This window comes from Pagrus pagrus (assembly GCF_965226575.1).
Source record: "Pagrus pagrus genome assembly, chromosome: 4".
Taxonomy (NCBI): Eukaryota; Metazoa; Chordata; class Actinopteri; order Spariformes; family Sparidae; genus Pagrus; species Pagrus pagrus.
In genome coordinates, this window is record NC_140188.1 from 4,714,780 (window position 1) to 4,729,524 (window position 14,745).

At 41.1% G+C, this 14,745-nt stretch overlaps 1 protein-coding gene across 6 annotated transcripts in view; it reads right to left on the bottom strand.

Annotated features, from left to right (window-relative positions):
• ryr1b (ryanodine receptor 1b (skeletal)) overlaps positions 1-14,745 on the bottom strand; it is a 66,158-nt gene that overhangs the window by 21,025 nt on the left and 30,388 nt on the right. For 3 of the 6 annotated variants that reach the window (XM_084351830.1, XM_084351834.1, XM_084351833.1), the window contains exons 38-76: positions 14,520-14,631; positions 14,287-14,430; positions 13,856-14,129; positions 13,478-13,595; positions 13,220-13,352; positions 12,899-12,993; positions 12,655-12,790; positions 12,387-12,570; positions 12,053-12,164; positions 11,810-11,930; positions 11,546-11,715; positions 11,164-11,384; positions 10,773-10,863; positions 10,413-10,553; positions 10,145-10,308; positions 9,643-9,721; positions 9,441-9,530; positions 9,121-9,264; positions 8,900-8,977; positions 8,720-8,795; positions 8,488-8,611; positions 8,244-8,359; positions 8,059-8,126; positions 7,747-7,868; positions 7,406-7,455; positions 6,294-6,354; positions 6,043-6,169; positions 5,840-5,948; positions 5,666-5,747; positions 5,288-5,418; positions 4,824-5,144; positions 4,352-4,592; positions 3,864-3,951; positions 3,669-3,761; positions 3,229-3,243; positions 909-1,079; positions 580-639; positions 346-480; positions 128-240 (exon numbers count right to left, since the gene is read on the bottom strand). In XM_084351830.1, coding sequence (XP_084207956.1) covers positions 128-240; positions 346-480; positions 580-639; positions 909-1,079; positions 3,229-3,243; positions 3,669-3,761; positions 3,864-3,951; positions 4,352-4,592; positions 4,824-5,144; positions 5,288-5,418; positions 5,666-5,747; positions 5,840-5,948; positions 6,043-6,169; positions 6,294-6,354; positions 7,406-7,455; positions 7,747-7,868; positions 8,059-8,126; positions 8,244-8,359; positions 8,488-8,611; positions 8,720-8,795; positions 8,900-8,977; positions 9,121-9,264; positions 9,441-9,530; positions 9,643-9,721; positions 10,145-10,308; positions 10,413-10,553; positions 10,773-10,863; positions 11,164-11,384; positions 11,546-11,715; positions 11,810-11,930; positions 12,053-12,164; positions 12,387-12,570; positions 12,655-12,790; positions 12,899-12,993; positions 13,220-13,352; positions 13,478-13,595; positions 13,856-14,129; positions 14,287-14,430; positions 14,520-14,631 — 4,910 coding nt within the window. The remainder of the gene's footprint in view (positions 1-127; positions 241-345; positions 481-579; positions 640-908; positions 1,080-3,228; positions 3,244-3,668; positions 3,762-3,863; positions 3,952-4,351; positions 4,593-4,823; positions 5,145-5,287; positions 5,419-5,665; positions 5,748-5,839; positions 5,949-6,042; positions 6,170-6,293; positions 6,355-7,405; positions 7,456-7,746; positions 7,869-8,058; positions 8,127-8,243; positions 8,360-8,487; positions 8,612-8,719; positions 8,796-8,899; positions 8,978-9,120; positions 9,265-9,440; positions 9,531-9,642; positions 9,722-10,144; positions 10,309-10,412; positions 10,554-10,772; positions 10,864-11,163; positions 11,385-11,545; positions 11,716-11,809; positions 11,931-12,052; positions 12,165-12,386; positions 12,571-12,654; positions 12,791-12,898; positions 12,994-13,219; positions 13,353-13,477; positions 13,596-13,855; positions 14,130-14,286; positions 14,431-14,519; positions 14,632-14,745) is intronic. The other 3 variants (XM_084351835.1, XM_084351832.1, XM_084351831.1) reach the window with 1 other exon arrangement.

Below are 14,745 nucleotides of genomic sequence, written 5' to 3' on the forward strand. Positions count from 1 at the left end.
GTGTGAGGACCGATATTTAAGACTTAACACATAATAAAAACTTAATTCAGACGGGTTGTGATGGCACATGTAAAGCCTTCTGATCTTAATAGGTTGTTTTGTTAGTGAGTATGAAGGGAATCCTTACGTGGGGATGTTGTACAGGGGCGTCATCCTGAAACAGGCCACGACTGCCCTGCGACGCTGTTTGGACAGCAGCTTGTGCCACACCATTTTCTTTGACTTGAAGGGATGCTCTGTCTATAGCAAGAAAAAATGTCCACTGTAACAAATTGTTCCTGAAAATATTTACAAGAGCTGAAGTTTAAAGCTTAAATATGTTTCTTTGGCTTGTCTTCTACTCACCACCTCAATGTGGTAAAGGACAGCAGACACCTCTTGTACCCTTTTTACCACCTTCTCAGGGTCCTCTGCATCTTCAGCCTTTCCTGCCATCTCCTTATAAAGAGCCATCTGCCAGCGCATAGCTGGGTCCTCCACCTGGAACCAATATGTATAATGTATGTAAAGATATTAAGATAGTGTTTTTTTTAATATTTATTTTCTTCAATATGTAAAACAATTTAAGAGTCTACCCACCTTCCCTTGCAGATGCAGATTGTTGTGCAAGAACTCCCGCACCTCCTCATCTGTGTCTTTCTACAAGGAAAGAGACCAAGATTCAGAGGACAATGATCTTTCATCTTTTACTCAAGACAATCAAAAACATATTAGGGTTTAGTAAAGAACAGTATACTGAGTTTCAAAAGGAAAAAGAGACTGAACTCTGTGAATACAGACAAATGTGACTTTATAGGATCATTTTCACATACTTTTATAAATGAAATAAATCAAATGAAGAATGTGCCAGTTTTCCCATGGTGGGACAAAATACAGTCAGCAAGTTGGCTTGAAACACTTTACAGTACCAGTGAGTATCTGATCTTGGCAAGATTGATGAGCTCCTGGTCTGCAGGGGAGCACATATTGAGGCCGATGGGAAGCAGCTTCTTTAATGCTGCAACGATAAGGGAGGTCTGCACAGAGTAGCGGTCACCCCGCCGCTTCTTCTTGGTACGCTCCTGCTCTGAGCCCCCAGACTAAAGAGAGAAAGAAAAGTTCACACTGATGCCTCACTGTTACATTTACATACACCTGCGCCTCAAACATCAAGCATTTCCTTTTCATAAAATATCTTTGTGACATCAGAGGCTTTTGAGTGATGAAGTAAGACTTAAATAAAACACAGGAAGATTGAACCAACTGCCTAGTCACATTTTGCAAAAAGATCACAGCATGCTGACAAAGTGTTTCAGCAACTAAATGAAAGAGATTTTTCATCAGCTGAAATAAGACAGACCAACAACTACATTTTCTTCCAAAACTTCTAGTGGTGTTTCAGTTGCTTCATTGCTGCATCAGCTACAGTCTCTACACACAATGCAGCCTCACTGTTAGTAGTGCAGAGGCCACACAGGGCACATCCTGCCCGTTGGATAGCACACAGAACAGCACAAGTCTATGGGGTCAGCTCCATCGCCCTGGAGCTCTTCTCATACACTCCTGTCCAGAGGCTCCCAATGCTCATTACTGACTGTTGTCTGGCCTCACAGCACCCTCTCTGCCCTCAGTGTGCATGGTGTGTGTGTGTATGTAGATAAATCTACTCTTTGGGCAGAGAGAGGCGTTGTGATGATCAGGTAACAGAAGCTCACTACAGTAATGACCATCTGATAGTCAAGGAGAGGAGGTTTTCTTATTTATCTTACGGCAACCATGAAAAACATCAAACAGTTATTAGATATTCAATGATTTAACACTTTAATGGTGTCAATGAATTAGACATGAAGGAACGAGTCCAGTTAGTAAATATGATGACAGCTATCTGGTGATGTCAAGCTAGCTCCAGTTTCCGCCAACACCCAGCTAGCAACATTATGCTACATAAATGGTATATGTGAATCTAATGACAGGGAGGGAGGGTTCATAGCTTTTTGGTGTAAACAAGTAGTGGACACAAAGTCAATGATAATATGGAAAAGAGAAGAGTCCACCAGCGCAGGAATCTTTACCACAAAAGCTGAAAAAAATCCAAGCGTCAACAACAACATTTTAACATCACAGATGGCAGAGTAGCATCGGCTCCACAGTTGTATCCAATAGGGACGATCTAAAGGCAAACTGTTTATTAATCAAAGAGAATAGGGTGATGGTGCTCGGCTGCAGGAGCGTTCACTCCAAATTAAATACACAACTGCTCAGCCAAGCACCATGAAACCTCTCAGGCCACTACGATCTACAGCAAAGAGCTTTCATCAAGCCACTCCAGACCCCGACTCACACATATACAAACACAGACATAGAAATAAAGACACACATCGCTAACACACGCACACTCACACTCCATATTACTTCAAGACAATCACAAATACGTCCCACTCATAGAAAATACTCTTAATATAAGCATTTTCGACAAAATCTACATTGTACAGAATCATTTCACCCATAGATATGCATTATAATGATATTGCCGTTACTATATTGTCTATTAGTTTAAATAAAACTCTAGATGTGAGTACTGCTATATCCTGTCCTCCTATTTTCATTTTGATTTCATAAACTTTTAATTATTTATTTTCCTTAAGTTCCTCTTTTTTCTAGGGCTGCACAAGGTAGTAAAAAAATGTATTTACAATTATTTGATCAGACAACTAGATAACTCAGATAACTATATGATTCATGAATATATTTTCACTGAAAAACATTTTAAATAATGCTGATGTGACATTTGTTGAGGTCTGTACCAAACGTACATGTTTTCTTCCATCTGAAGAACAAGGTTTGGAGGCCAGGGCATCTCTGCAGCCCTACAGCACTTTCTTATAATGCTGTTCATCACACATTTGACCTTTATCAAAAAATACCAGCTTTGCAAATTGCATATTGTACCTGGCCAAATTGTGACTTCAGTAATATTTCGATTAATTCTGCAGCCCTAACTTGTACTCATTTTTGTCTTTGTGTCGTATTGTATCGTATCGTATCGTATTGTATCGTATCGCATTGCATTGCATTGTATTTTATTTTATCTTGTCTTTTTATAGCGCTGTTTGTGTGTATGTATGTGTGTGAATGTTGGGGTCTGTGTGTAAGAAGTGTGGTAATCCATGGGAGAGCTTGATGAAATGCCTCCTCAGACTCAGGGTGCCATGCGATCAGCACAGCGCTCGTGCACAAACACAATCTAACCTCTCCATCTCCGGCCTAGTGGCCCAGCGTCCAACCCCGACACAGGATATAAGGAGAAAACACAGTTAGCAACACTCCTACTACTGCCTAAACACTATTACATTGTCCTGCTGAAGGGATGTTATTAGTTATGTAATAACCTATTACTCTGACATTCTAGAAAATTATTCTTATTTACATAATAATCATTTACCTGACTTTAATATCCATAGCAACTTAAAAGGAAAGAAAGGAAACAACAGCTGACAATAGATCAAGAAGGGTTTCCTTGAATCTTTCCCTGCTTGGAATGGGTGGTGTTAGTGGAATATTAATTATTATTAGAGTTTAGTTTCTTAATGAGTTAAACTCAAGATATGGAGTAAGCGAATAAGACATCTATTTACTGTAAGTAACAGGCTATGTTTTACTTGACCATTTGTCTACTTGTCCACTCTCACCTTGCTCATCTTGCTCTTACTGTCGGCAGTCAGGAAGGACATGTTGTTGATCTCATTCATCACTACAAAGTTCTGCTCCTCCCTCTTAAAGTTCTGTAATGACCAAAGACAAATGTTAGATGGCAAAGGACAGACACAAATCACAATATAGAAAAAACTAAATCAGAAAACATCACAAAAAAACAGAGGACTCACATGGGACTTGGACCAGTAAATGAAGACCTCTCCCACCATCCTAAAAAGTTCCTCTGCATCTGGGTCTGGACAGGTCAGCCACCTCGCCCTACAGAAAAAGACATGGTTGTGTGAGCATACCCTAAAACGTGTTATACTGATGACATTTGACCATTCTGCTTTGGTAGATTGAATTTGGTCAGATTATCTATATTATTAGCTATAAAGTTAATTCCATGAAGTCTGAAGGTTTTCCAACTAAAGATATAATAAAAAATGGTCTGGTGCTCACACAGATGATGTCAGTTTAAGCACTAGACACTGATCTTTTACAGCAAAATATGCTGTGGTTTAGTCTTTACACCAAATACAAATAATATTGCGTCCACAAAAGAAGAACCATACTCACTCAGGAGAATAGTGTCAACTAACTGTGATACTAAACAGCAATAACACAACAGCAGTAATGTGTTTGAAACATTTTTCATGACATTGGTAAGTTCAGTTACCTGTTATTGTCCACGTAGCGGATGAGCAAGGGGTAGAGAGCATACAGGTCGCGACACAGCACGGCAAATTCATCTCGAATGGTCCCATTTTCACTGTCCACCTCTGTCTTGCCCTCCATGCGCAGCTGATCCTCCTCGGCCACCACCTTTCCAGAGCGCTTCTTCAGCTTTTCCATGGTGGGGATGAAGTGGGATTTAAGCATCTCTGGTTTAGCTCTGCTTACAATGGGCTGGGCGAACACTGGACAAGGGATATACGGGAATCAACGGTAGTTAGCAGCAATGAGAGTGAGTAAGAATTTCTACAAATATGCAATGTACCAAATATAAAAATACTCTATACTGCTATAGTAATAATATAGTAAATTACTTTAGAAGCATATTTAAGTGGGTATGATATAAGATTAAAAAAAGAAAATGTAAGTTTAGCTGTGAAAATCTGTAAAATCTTATTGTGAAACTGCTCACTGACCTGCCAATCTCTTCATCCAGGAGGCCTCATCTATACCCAGGTTGTTAACCACAATCTTCATGATGCTACCCAGCAGCTGGTTAAGATGCTCGGATGTGACAGAGGTGCAGATCTGACCTTCCATGTCAGGGAAATTCTCCAGGCCCCTCTCCCACCAGCGAGGGAGGTAGTTACACAACATGGGCAGGGTGATCTCAATCACATGGGGCATTTCTGTGTAGCGAGCCCCAGACTCAGCCAGGTCATGGATCTCCTTCATCAGGATCTCCAGCTCTGGGATGTCGGGACACAGCTCCTCCACTTGGTTTGGAAGACCCAGAACTGGGGAGAGAGAGAGTGGAAAGATGAATCGAAAGTTAAGGAAACAAGTTAATCATTACCACACTCTAATAATTAGAAAACAAGTAAGAAAAACAATGTGATGTTGTGCTAGGGAGAAAAACAAGGCAGAACGCAAAACCCACTGGATCTCTCTCTGGGAGTCTTGGTGGTGTAAACAGAAAACGTGTTGAACTCATTCAGTACTGGCTCAAGGAAAGCCACTGGCATAGCAGCTGCTAAGTGGGCCAAGCACTCGCCAAGTGCTGGTCGCTGTCTGCAGAGGAGAAAAATACCACAAAATCCTCATGAAGTGTCAAAACAAGTAAAATCATTGTACAAATCAATCTTTTGAAGCAGACATTACAATTTGTTCCTGTTAGAGGCAGTTTATGTAAGTGTTTTTTAGCTATGTAAATAAATCAACTTGACTTAATAATCAAATTCCACATAAATGCAAATTGTCCAAAGAAACTTTCTTACATATTTTTAGATTTTCATAGACATAAGCAGACTCTACTTACTGCTCTGCATGTGGAGTCTTCACAGTGCCCAGAGAGTAGATACTGCACATTAAACGATAGCAGGATATCTGCAAGTCATCCACTGAAGATAAAGAGAAGAGATGCATTGCACTTTTAGTCAGTTAGGGACAAACAATGAACCATTCATTCAATGGAGAGAAGCCCTTCACTCACTCATGACGTCATCTCCAAACTGGTGCTGGGCAATGTGGTCAAACAGTGTAGTGAGGACTGGTAGCAGGGCAATGGTGGTGTAGTTGATGTTTTGGGACACACCTTTGACCTACAGGAACATAATACATACACAAATATGGACATCAGTTCATAAGAAAAATGTACAGCAATGTAAAAAAACACAGTATGGTGCTGTGCCTGACCTGGTTTCGACTGGACACTTTGCCTAGTTTTAGATTTTCAACCATTTTCTCAATGTCATCCGCAGCACTCTCAAAGAACTGACGCAGGATCGCCTTCACAATCTCAGGGCCTGATTTCATAACAGTCCTTAAAAAGAAGGACACAAAAAATGTGTAAAAAAAAAAAGGGAGAAAGAAAGAAAGAAAGCTGCATATAATCTAATGATTGTGGTTTGTTTCTATTTTCATCCTGCCAAAAGATAGTGAGTTACCTGGCATCCAGTGATCGTGAGAGGATGTGCAGACAGTTTACCACTGCACCTGCATCTGTTCCTGAAAACAGCACAGCAAACATGTGTTGTCAGAGCTTTCCTACTTTAAAATCCATTTCTATTACTTTCAACACACACACTTTCAATTTATTGTAGAGGCCAGATATAATCTTAAAAGCTCCACATCAAAAACAGAAGACAGGGCATACAGTTGTGGTACAGCGTGTTATAAAAACCATGCATATGCCTTTCCGACATAAACTGGCATTTTTATTATTGAAAAAGGAAGGTGTGGTGAGAATGTGCACACCTTGCACATACTTCTTACAAGGGGTGAATACAGTTTTCAAGAGATAGCTACAGGTGATATGATGAAGCAGTGATTAAATATAAGATGATGTAACATAAAAGTAAAACATTGTTTAAATTAATTGCTCATTTCAATGATTGAGATTGTATTCATGTAGTCTTTACATCTTCTGTCAAAATCTGAGCATTTCTGAACTTAATTTGAAATTATTACTTTGTGACAAATTTTATCATATTTTTATTTAAATCTGAGCCATCATACCCCCCTTTGCAATCATTTAATTTTATTTTTAAATGTGAAGCACTTTGTAAAGTCTGTTTCAATTTTATATTCTAATGTTCTCTTAATATCTTAGTTTTAATGTGAAACTATGCCCCTGCAAAGCACGTTGAATAGCCTTGTGTCTGAATGATGTGAGACGTGTGAGATTTATAAAACAGAACCAGGCGTATGTGCAACTTTCTAAATCTAAAGAAAATATTGCATATTTCTGTCTTTGTGCATACACAGACTTTTAGTCATGAATCTATACAGAGTTGTATGCATCTACCCCCAGGTTACAGAAAACATCAAAGCCAAGCAGTAGGTGAGCTAAAGAGAGAGAAGCATTAGATGAAGAGATCCAGTAAGGAGGGAATGAGAGCGTAAGACAACAGACTATATGTGAATCTGTGATACAATGTTGATTAGTATTTATTGTACAAATGGGAAGGTAGAGGAATGAAGAGAAATTAGACAGGAAAACAGATACAAAGGGACAGGGATGGTGACAGGGCATAACACCACCATGCAGATTCCTTACCAAAAAGAGATACTCTGTGCCTCACCAAAGCAGCCAACTTACAGAAGATACTGAGGTAGGAGGAGAAAAGAGGAAAAGGAGGGAGAAGGGTAGAGGACGGTAAGGGGAAACAGGGCAGGAAAGATATTTGGAGTGACACAGAAAGCAAAAGGGAGGTCAAGGAAATAAGGGACATCACTCAATACGAGAGAGATGAAGGGAGATGGAAGAGGTAGAGGACAGACACTGTCCCATGAAAGTACTGTACTAAAGGAAAGGTAAATGGTAAGAGTTCAAGTCACATATTTCAGAGAACAAGCCAGTCTTTTAAATAACCTTTTCTACATTTTTACTGCACATACCTTGCAATCATTTCCTTCTCCTTATTGGACGAATGTCCTCCACTCCCCAAGACTTTAGCAGGAGTAGAGAGGAAGTAAAGGCAGTGGTTCTTGAAGTACTGATTTACAAGTGGCAAGAGGATCTATAAAATAACAACCCAGGATGAAATATTCATTCAAGAAATAAGAAACACACTATCGAGCCAGTAAACAGGGACCATCTCTCAGTGTTCATTAACTGCAGCAGGATGGCATGAATCTGTTACTACACATGACTTCCTTGTAGAGGCAGACAAGCAAAAGGAGAACACAATAATGCATCAAACAGCTCACCTTGGCAAAGAATTTGATCTCTTGTTCATGTGGCGACTTTTCCACTCTACCACTGCTAACCACAGCCTCTGTTAAAAACAGAGATAAGAGTAAGTAAGCTCTCAGTCAAACGTGCAAGTTGAAGTAAGCAATACACAGTAAAGTGCTGCTCCCATGAGAGGCCTTTGTCTCTAAAACCACAGTACCCAGATGAGCGATGAACTCCTGTGCGATGTCCATCCATTTAAGAAGCTTCTGGAGAAAGCCGTAGGCAAAACGCTTCTCGATAGAGGAAATGTCCTGCTCCATGTCCTTCAGTCCCCTGAGGAAGAAGGGTAGGAGGGAAGAGAGAGTTAAAAATAAAGAAACAGAGAAACATATGGAGAACTATCAGTAATTTCATCATTTCATCATTTTACTAACTCAGCGAAATGAAAAAGCGAAATTTACCTCGTCACAGCATATCCATTGAGCTGGAGGAACTTGAGGAGGTCCTGGGCCTTCTCCCTGTCCCTGGCCTTCTCCTTAGCCGTCAGGGTGTCATAAGGCACAAGCAGAGGATGGGTGCCACCGCCTAAGAGAAGCAATAATTAAGTAATTTTTTGACTGAACAGACTGCAAACTAGCCACCACTAGAAACAAAATTCTCAGCTGAGGATGTGGAAAACAGAGCTGCTCTTACCTTTGCCCTGTAGCTCCAACTTCTTTTTCCTGCCCCACGTGTTGTGATAGTTTTCAGCCAGCTGCTCAGCCATAGACTGCATGGAGAGGGGGAAACATTAATTAAATAATCAGGCTCCTGACAAACATCTAACCAAAATATGAGACCTATTCTTGCAAAGACTGACAGAAAGATACATACCTGCAGCTCTCTGGACAAGGCCATTCCTCCAATGTCTACTGGCTGAGGGTTGTAGCCGTGACTGGGATCATAAGTGGCCTGAAGACAAAGAAGATGAGATGAGATGAAATGACATGAGATGAGACAAGATAAGCATTTATTGATCTGTAGCTAAAACACGCAGGTGTTATAGCTACACAAAAACAGTAGTCTGAGTGTTTATTTCCTCCTCTCTCTTGTACCTGAGCAGTTTGGGAGATCTTGCGTGTGGTAGTGGCCTTCTTCTCAACCTCTCCCTCCCCATCCCTGGCTTTATCCAAGGTCCACTCCCAGGCCAGCATGGCTTTGATGGATTCTTTGATGGGCCAACGATAAATCTCCTTGTCCTGAAAAACAGAGAAGAAGAAGACTTAAAAATTAACTGGGTGCCTATTATTAAATAAAGTTCCTGGCTCAGGAATATTAGTTTCAAATTTTGGCTAATAAATAAGCTTAGCTTCAGTTTTGTACCTGTGTGCACATTATCAGGATTCTGACTATACAGAAGGTGGCGAGTCTTTACCTTTTCAGAGAATGTTTTGTATGGCCGGAGCATTGGGTGAGTCTTCGCATTCTCATCCAACACCTCTCCATAGGTCCAGTTGTTCTGAATCTAAAAAAATTGCATGAACCATCGACATAATCATTATAACGTACTAGCAATTTCAAAAAACAAATCAGGACTTAATATATATATATGCTGATTTACAATTGACATAACTGACCTTTTCAAAGGCCCATTTATCATGAGTATGCTCTGCATATTTGTTGATGAAAGTATCCAGCCTCTCTGGGATGATTGTGCTGTGAATAGATCGACTCACATTTCAAACTGCATAGGATATAAAAACCATTCACTTTTACCTAAAGGAATTACTTTATTAGCTTTCAATAAGCCTAGCTAAATCTCACTGCAATTCTTTGTTAGGTCATACGTCGCAGCACATTTCACGTCTTTGCAGTTGCTGATTTTTCCACTGAAAATGAGATGCTGACGTTGCTCATTATACAAACACCCTTCAAAGGGCATTAACAAGGCTATAACAACATAGTTGCAAATGAAATGTATCTGTTAATGTTTGGCATTGTTATGTTTAAAGCATAATTTTGCATTAAAAGGCAACAAGTATCTAAACTATATCATATTATATCATAATGTGCTTTTAAATGTTGTTTCTGTAGACCACTGTGAACTATTTTTGTAATGCCTTGTATTTTCCTGCTCACTTGGTGGTCTCGACTGGTTTAGGATCAAAGTTGCCTTCAGCGTCCACAGAGGCCTTTTTCTCAGTGTTAGAGGAGTAGCTGGCATCCACATAGTCAGGCGGGATGGCTCCTGCTATAGCACAGAGGCAGGGCATGGCGATCTTGAAGAGCTCTGCATCAAATTTCTAGAGTTAGGATGACATCAGAGAAGTCAATGACATAACTTGCAACCCTGTGTAATTGTACAGAATAACAAGCGTGGAGGGACACCAGGAGATTCCTCTCTTACCTTGTGTGCCAAAGATTCAAAGATTCCCCAAAAGAGTTTACGAGAAAGATGCAGCTCCTCCTCTGAGGTCACCCCAAAGTTAGCCCATCCGTTAGGCAAGCAGTAGTACTTCCAACAGCGCTCATAGTGATTAGTCAACAGCTGAAACAATTGAATCACAATCGGGGATATTTTTAATTTATGTTAGTCACAAGAAGCAATTAACTAGTTAATATCTATATGTAACAACTGCAATCAATCAATCAGTGCTTGAACTGAACTTTAAACACAGATTGGGTAGATTGTGTGTATATATGATATCTTTGAATTTATTTATTAAATTCTCCTCTAGTCAATATAATAAGAAAATGCAATAAAAACCTTAAGAGGCATCTTTGCATATTCGTTGAGGATGGGCACATCAAATACCAGCCGTCTGAGTAGATGCTGCAGCATTGAGGGTCGAAGGTACCTGTAAATGTCATCAAAATGCTTCACTAGGAATGTAAATGTTCAAAATGTGATATTCCTTTATGTATTTTCAGGGGCCAATTACATAGAGCACAATGTTGCAAACTGGCTGTCTGTGTTCACACGTCTGTGTATTCTCATGTTAACTCTTTTTTCCATTTAGTCAGATATCAAGAGACTTCAAGGATAAATAAAGGTTTAATTAATAACATTTAAAATGTATTTACTATTATTATCATTCAGATGCCCAACTATCAAACATAGAGAAAATCTAAATAGAGAAACCGGGATGAAAACTGACTTGCAGAGCGACATGAGGCACTCTTCAATGACGTCCCTCTGAGCCTTGGTAAGGGCTCGGCCACGGGACAAACGATAGATGGTGTGAAGCATTGAGTCAATCATGATGGCCCGGTGGTCCGTCCCAGCATAAAGTGGGGCACATTTGGTGAGCAGAGGCAGAACAGCCGAACAGAGGTAACGGTTCAGTGCCAAGGCCATTTCAGTCGTACTGAAAGCCACCTTTAATGGGAAGAGGGAGACAGAAAAGCTATTTGCACTTAGTATAATACTCAGATACACAGATAGCTAGTAAGTCACATCAACATAGACATTTCTGGAGTGGACAGAAGAAAATATTTCTCTTGCCATTTGCTTTCTCGTCTGTGTCTTTTCTTACTCACCGTGTCCAGAGAGGCTGCAGCTCTCATGTCAGGCAAGAAGCCAACCTCCAGCACATGAAGCAGGAAGTCCTGGTTGTCAATACCATACACTCTATCAAGGAACAGCACCATGGATGCCTTGTGGTCTGGCACAAAACTGGCTGACATCTTAGGCTCAATAATCTGACCATCTGTGGTTTAGAAAGGAAAAAGTTATATGTGCAGGAAAATGCTAAAATATTCCCAAATACTGTATATTTACAAAGTGTGTCCATATAATCTAACCTTTGCCATAGGCAGGAATCTGCACAGGCAAGCTGATGACCCCTACCAGGTCCTCTATGGGCACCAGAGACCTGAGGATGGCTCGGATTCTTAGAGCCTCACCCTTGCCTGCTTGAATCAGCTGTAGATAAGGACAGTTAAGAGATACTGTGAGAGACTAAACACTGCTCTTCAACCACATACTGAGCCAATGTGCCTGGAGGTTTATGAGAAATTAATGGTGTGAAAATCTGTCCCACTCACATGCATCTCAGGGGCGCAGCGACCAAGCAGATCGATGAGGGCAGAGTAGAATGACATGATGGCATTTCCCAGATGTACACGGTTCTCCTCATGCTGTTCCTCACCACCAAACCTGCCAATCAAGAAAACGTCTTTCTTTCCACAATTGTTTGTGCCTGTCTGAGCATAGCTTTAAAAGAAACTAGACAATACACAACAATGTCCATTACTTAGTGTGTCCAGATTGTTATTTGTAGAGTCAAACTGTGCAGCTTGATCAAAGTTTGTAAATACAAACTGAAAGGTCAATAAGCCTGCATGCATCAAGTATCATTGCTGCTGTGCTACCACTTACATGAAGCGTCTGTCTTTTTTGACAGTGGGTCCATCCCTTGCTGGATCCTCTGAGATCTTGATGGCATCCTCCATGGCAGCCAGCAGACCATTCCCACCCTCTCCTCTCAGGGCTGGGCCGAAGCACTCTGGCCGACGGATGAGCAGACGCACCACAACGTTGGCATTCTCCTCTACGCTCTCTCCTGTGAGGAGCAGGTGTGCAAATGTTAGTGACAGTTAGTCAAAACTCTAAACTACAAATGTAATCATTATATGAGGGTGCTGACCATTCACAAAGACAGCAAAGCGAAGGAAATCCAGGTATCTCTCTCCTCCACAGGGGTTCCAGCCGATGTCGGGGTAGCCCTTAGAAAGGAGCATTGGACACATCTGCAGCCCACAGCCTGCCAAGTATGTCACCACCTATATCACCGCGCATGTGAAGGACACCAAGAAGGTTATAAGATAACAAGTCCAATGTACCCTTTCATGTGTGGTCCTTTCCTGTAATTTTTTTTAATTTTCGCAAACCATTTCCAGGTCCTGCTCTTGTAGAGCCAAGGCCAGCTCATTGTTGTCAATGCAAGAAGCCGCAGCCACATCCAGAGGAGTGGACCCACGCATGCCTGCAAATTTAAAATAAACACAGTGAGCCTATACGTTTCATCACTGCCTAATATACAGTCTCATCATTCTATATTTTTCAAAAGAAATAGGTTTAAGGAAGCTACTTCTTGTGGTCAATATCTGATGACAGGGACAGTTTAGAGTCTGACCTTTATATCAACTTTTTTAAATAAACTGGAAAAGTTGTCCTATTTACAGTACAGCAAACAGGTGGCTGATACTGACCCAAGCCGATGCCACTGTTCTGTAGCAGGTAGCTCAGATGGTCAAACATGGAGCGCTGGTTCTGTCGGCTGATGCGACAGAAGTAACACAGGAAACGACAGCAGTTGGTCACCATCTGGGGGAATCGAATCTCCTGAAGAGAAAAAGTAAAAAGGTAAGTTCTGTCTAATGTGGGCTGCACCGTGTGGTGCACACTCCAACATTGAAGTTAAGTCTCCACAAAGATAGAAAAGCTGAACTGAAAATCATCACAGTTACCTTTGAGTCTCCTCCTCCGCCCAACACATTGACCATCACCTCCATGACAGTCTCATGCATACCAAGAGCTCTCATCAGATTGGGGTGTTGGTAGAACACCTTGTTGTTCATGATGTTCCTAAAAAGTAATACATAACAAACACAAGTCAAATTCATATTTCTTTGCTCACTTAATTTGAAGTTCTTATGACACATTGGATATTAATTAGAGATTTTAGGGCAGGAGGAAAACCCACAGAGCCTGAACCATTTAACAAACATAGATTACTGATTAAAAATATGAAATACAATATCAAAATATTTAAATCAATATCACATGTCCCACCTTTGTCACCACTACAGATGCATATTAAGTATATATCATCACCCCACACTGACCCAATGCTCTGGATCATGAGACGCTCCTCTTCTGGGCCCATCTGAACAATAAGCAGTGAACGTATCTGTCCCAAACACTCAAGTAGGTCCATGGTGTCCTGAACAGACACAGCGTTGATGGCGTAGGCTTTCGGTAGTGCTCTGATCAGCTCGCCGAGGTTGTCATACTGCCTGTGGAGCAGGCTGAACATGAGACGCACCAGCTCAGGGTTCTGAATGAAGGACTCCTGGGCCCAGTGGATCATGGTGTGGGAGATCAGTTCCTGAAGGGTGCCTTGTTGAAGCAGATACAGAGAGATACAGTATGACTGCTGTATAATATCATGTGTTAGATTGGATTTATAAAGGCCGATTTCACTACTTTTGGACTGAAGTGGACAATCAACCAAGTGCTTCAAATATTTCAGGAGTGACTTGGCTGTTACTCTTACTTGGTTTTAGTTCCTCCTCAACCTCTGGCTTCTCCTCCTCCTCCTTCTTGCGCAAGTTCTTGACCTTGTCGACCAAACTGACGAGTCTGCCCCTCAGTGAGGTGTCCACCTCTTCCTCCTCTGCCTCTTCCTCAATATGTATACCTATGTGAAATGTGAGTTGAGCATTAAGACCCCAAAATACTTAACATAAGAAGTAATTCACACCTGCAGAGTAACCAAAATCTTCTCACCACAGTGAAGCAGGAGGTCATTGTGGAACTCTGCCAGAGTGTCCCGCACCCCCTCAGGCACTGGACAGTCCTCATCCTCTGGACATTGCTTGAAGTTGGTCAGTAAAAGAACCTTTAAGAAGAACACAGTAATCACAACCCAGTTAACATGTTTTGTCGGCTCTGCTTCTTCTCGTTTTCTTCTCGTTGACTTCCTGGGATTCTTAGGGTTTTTTTTTTTCAGCAA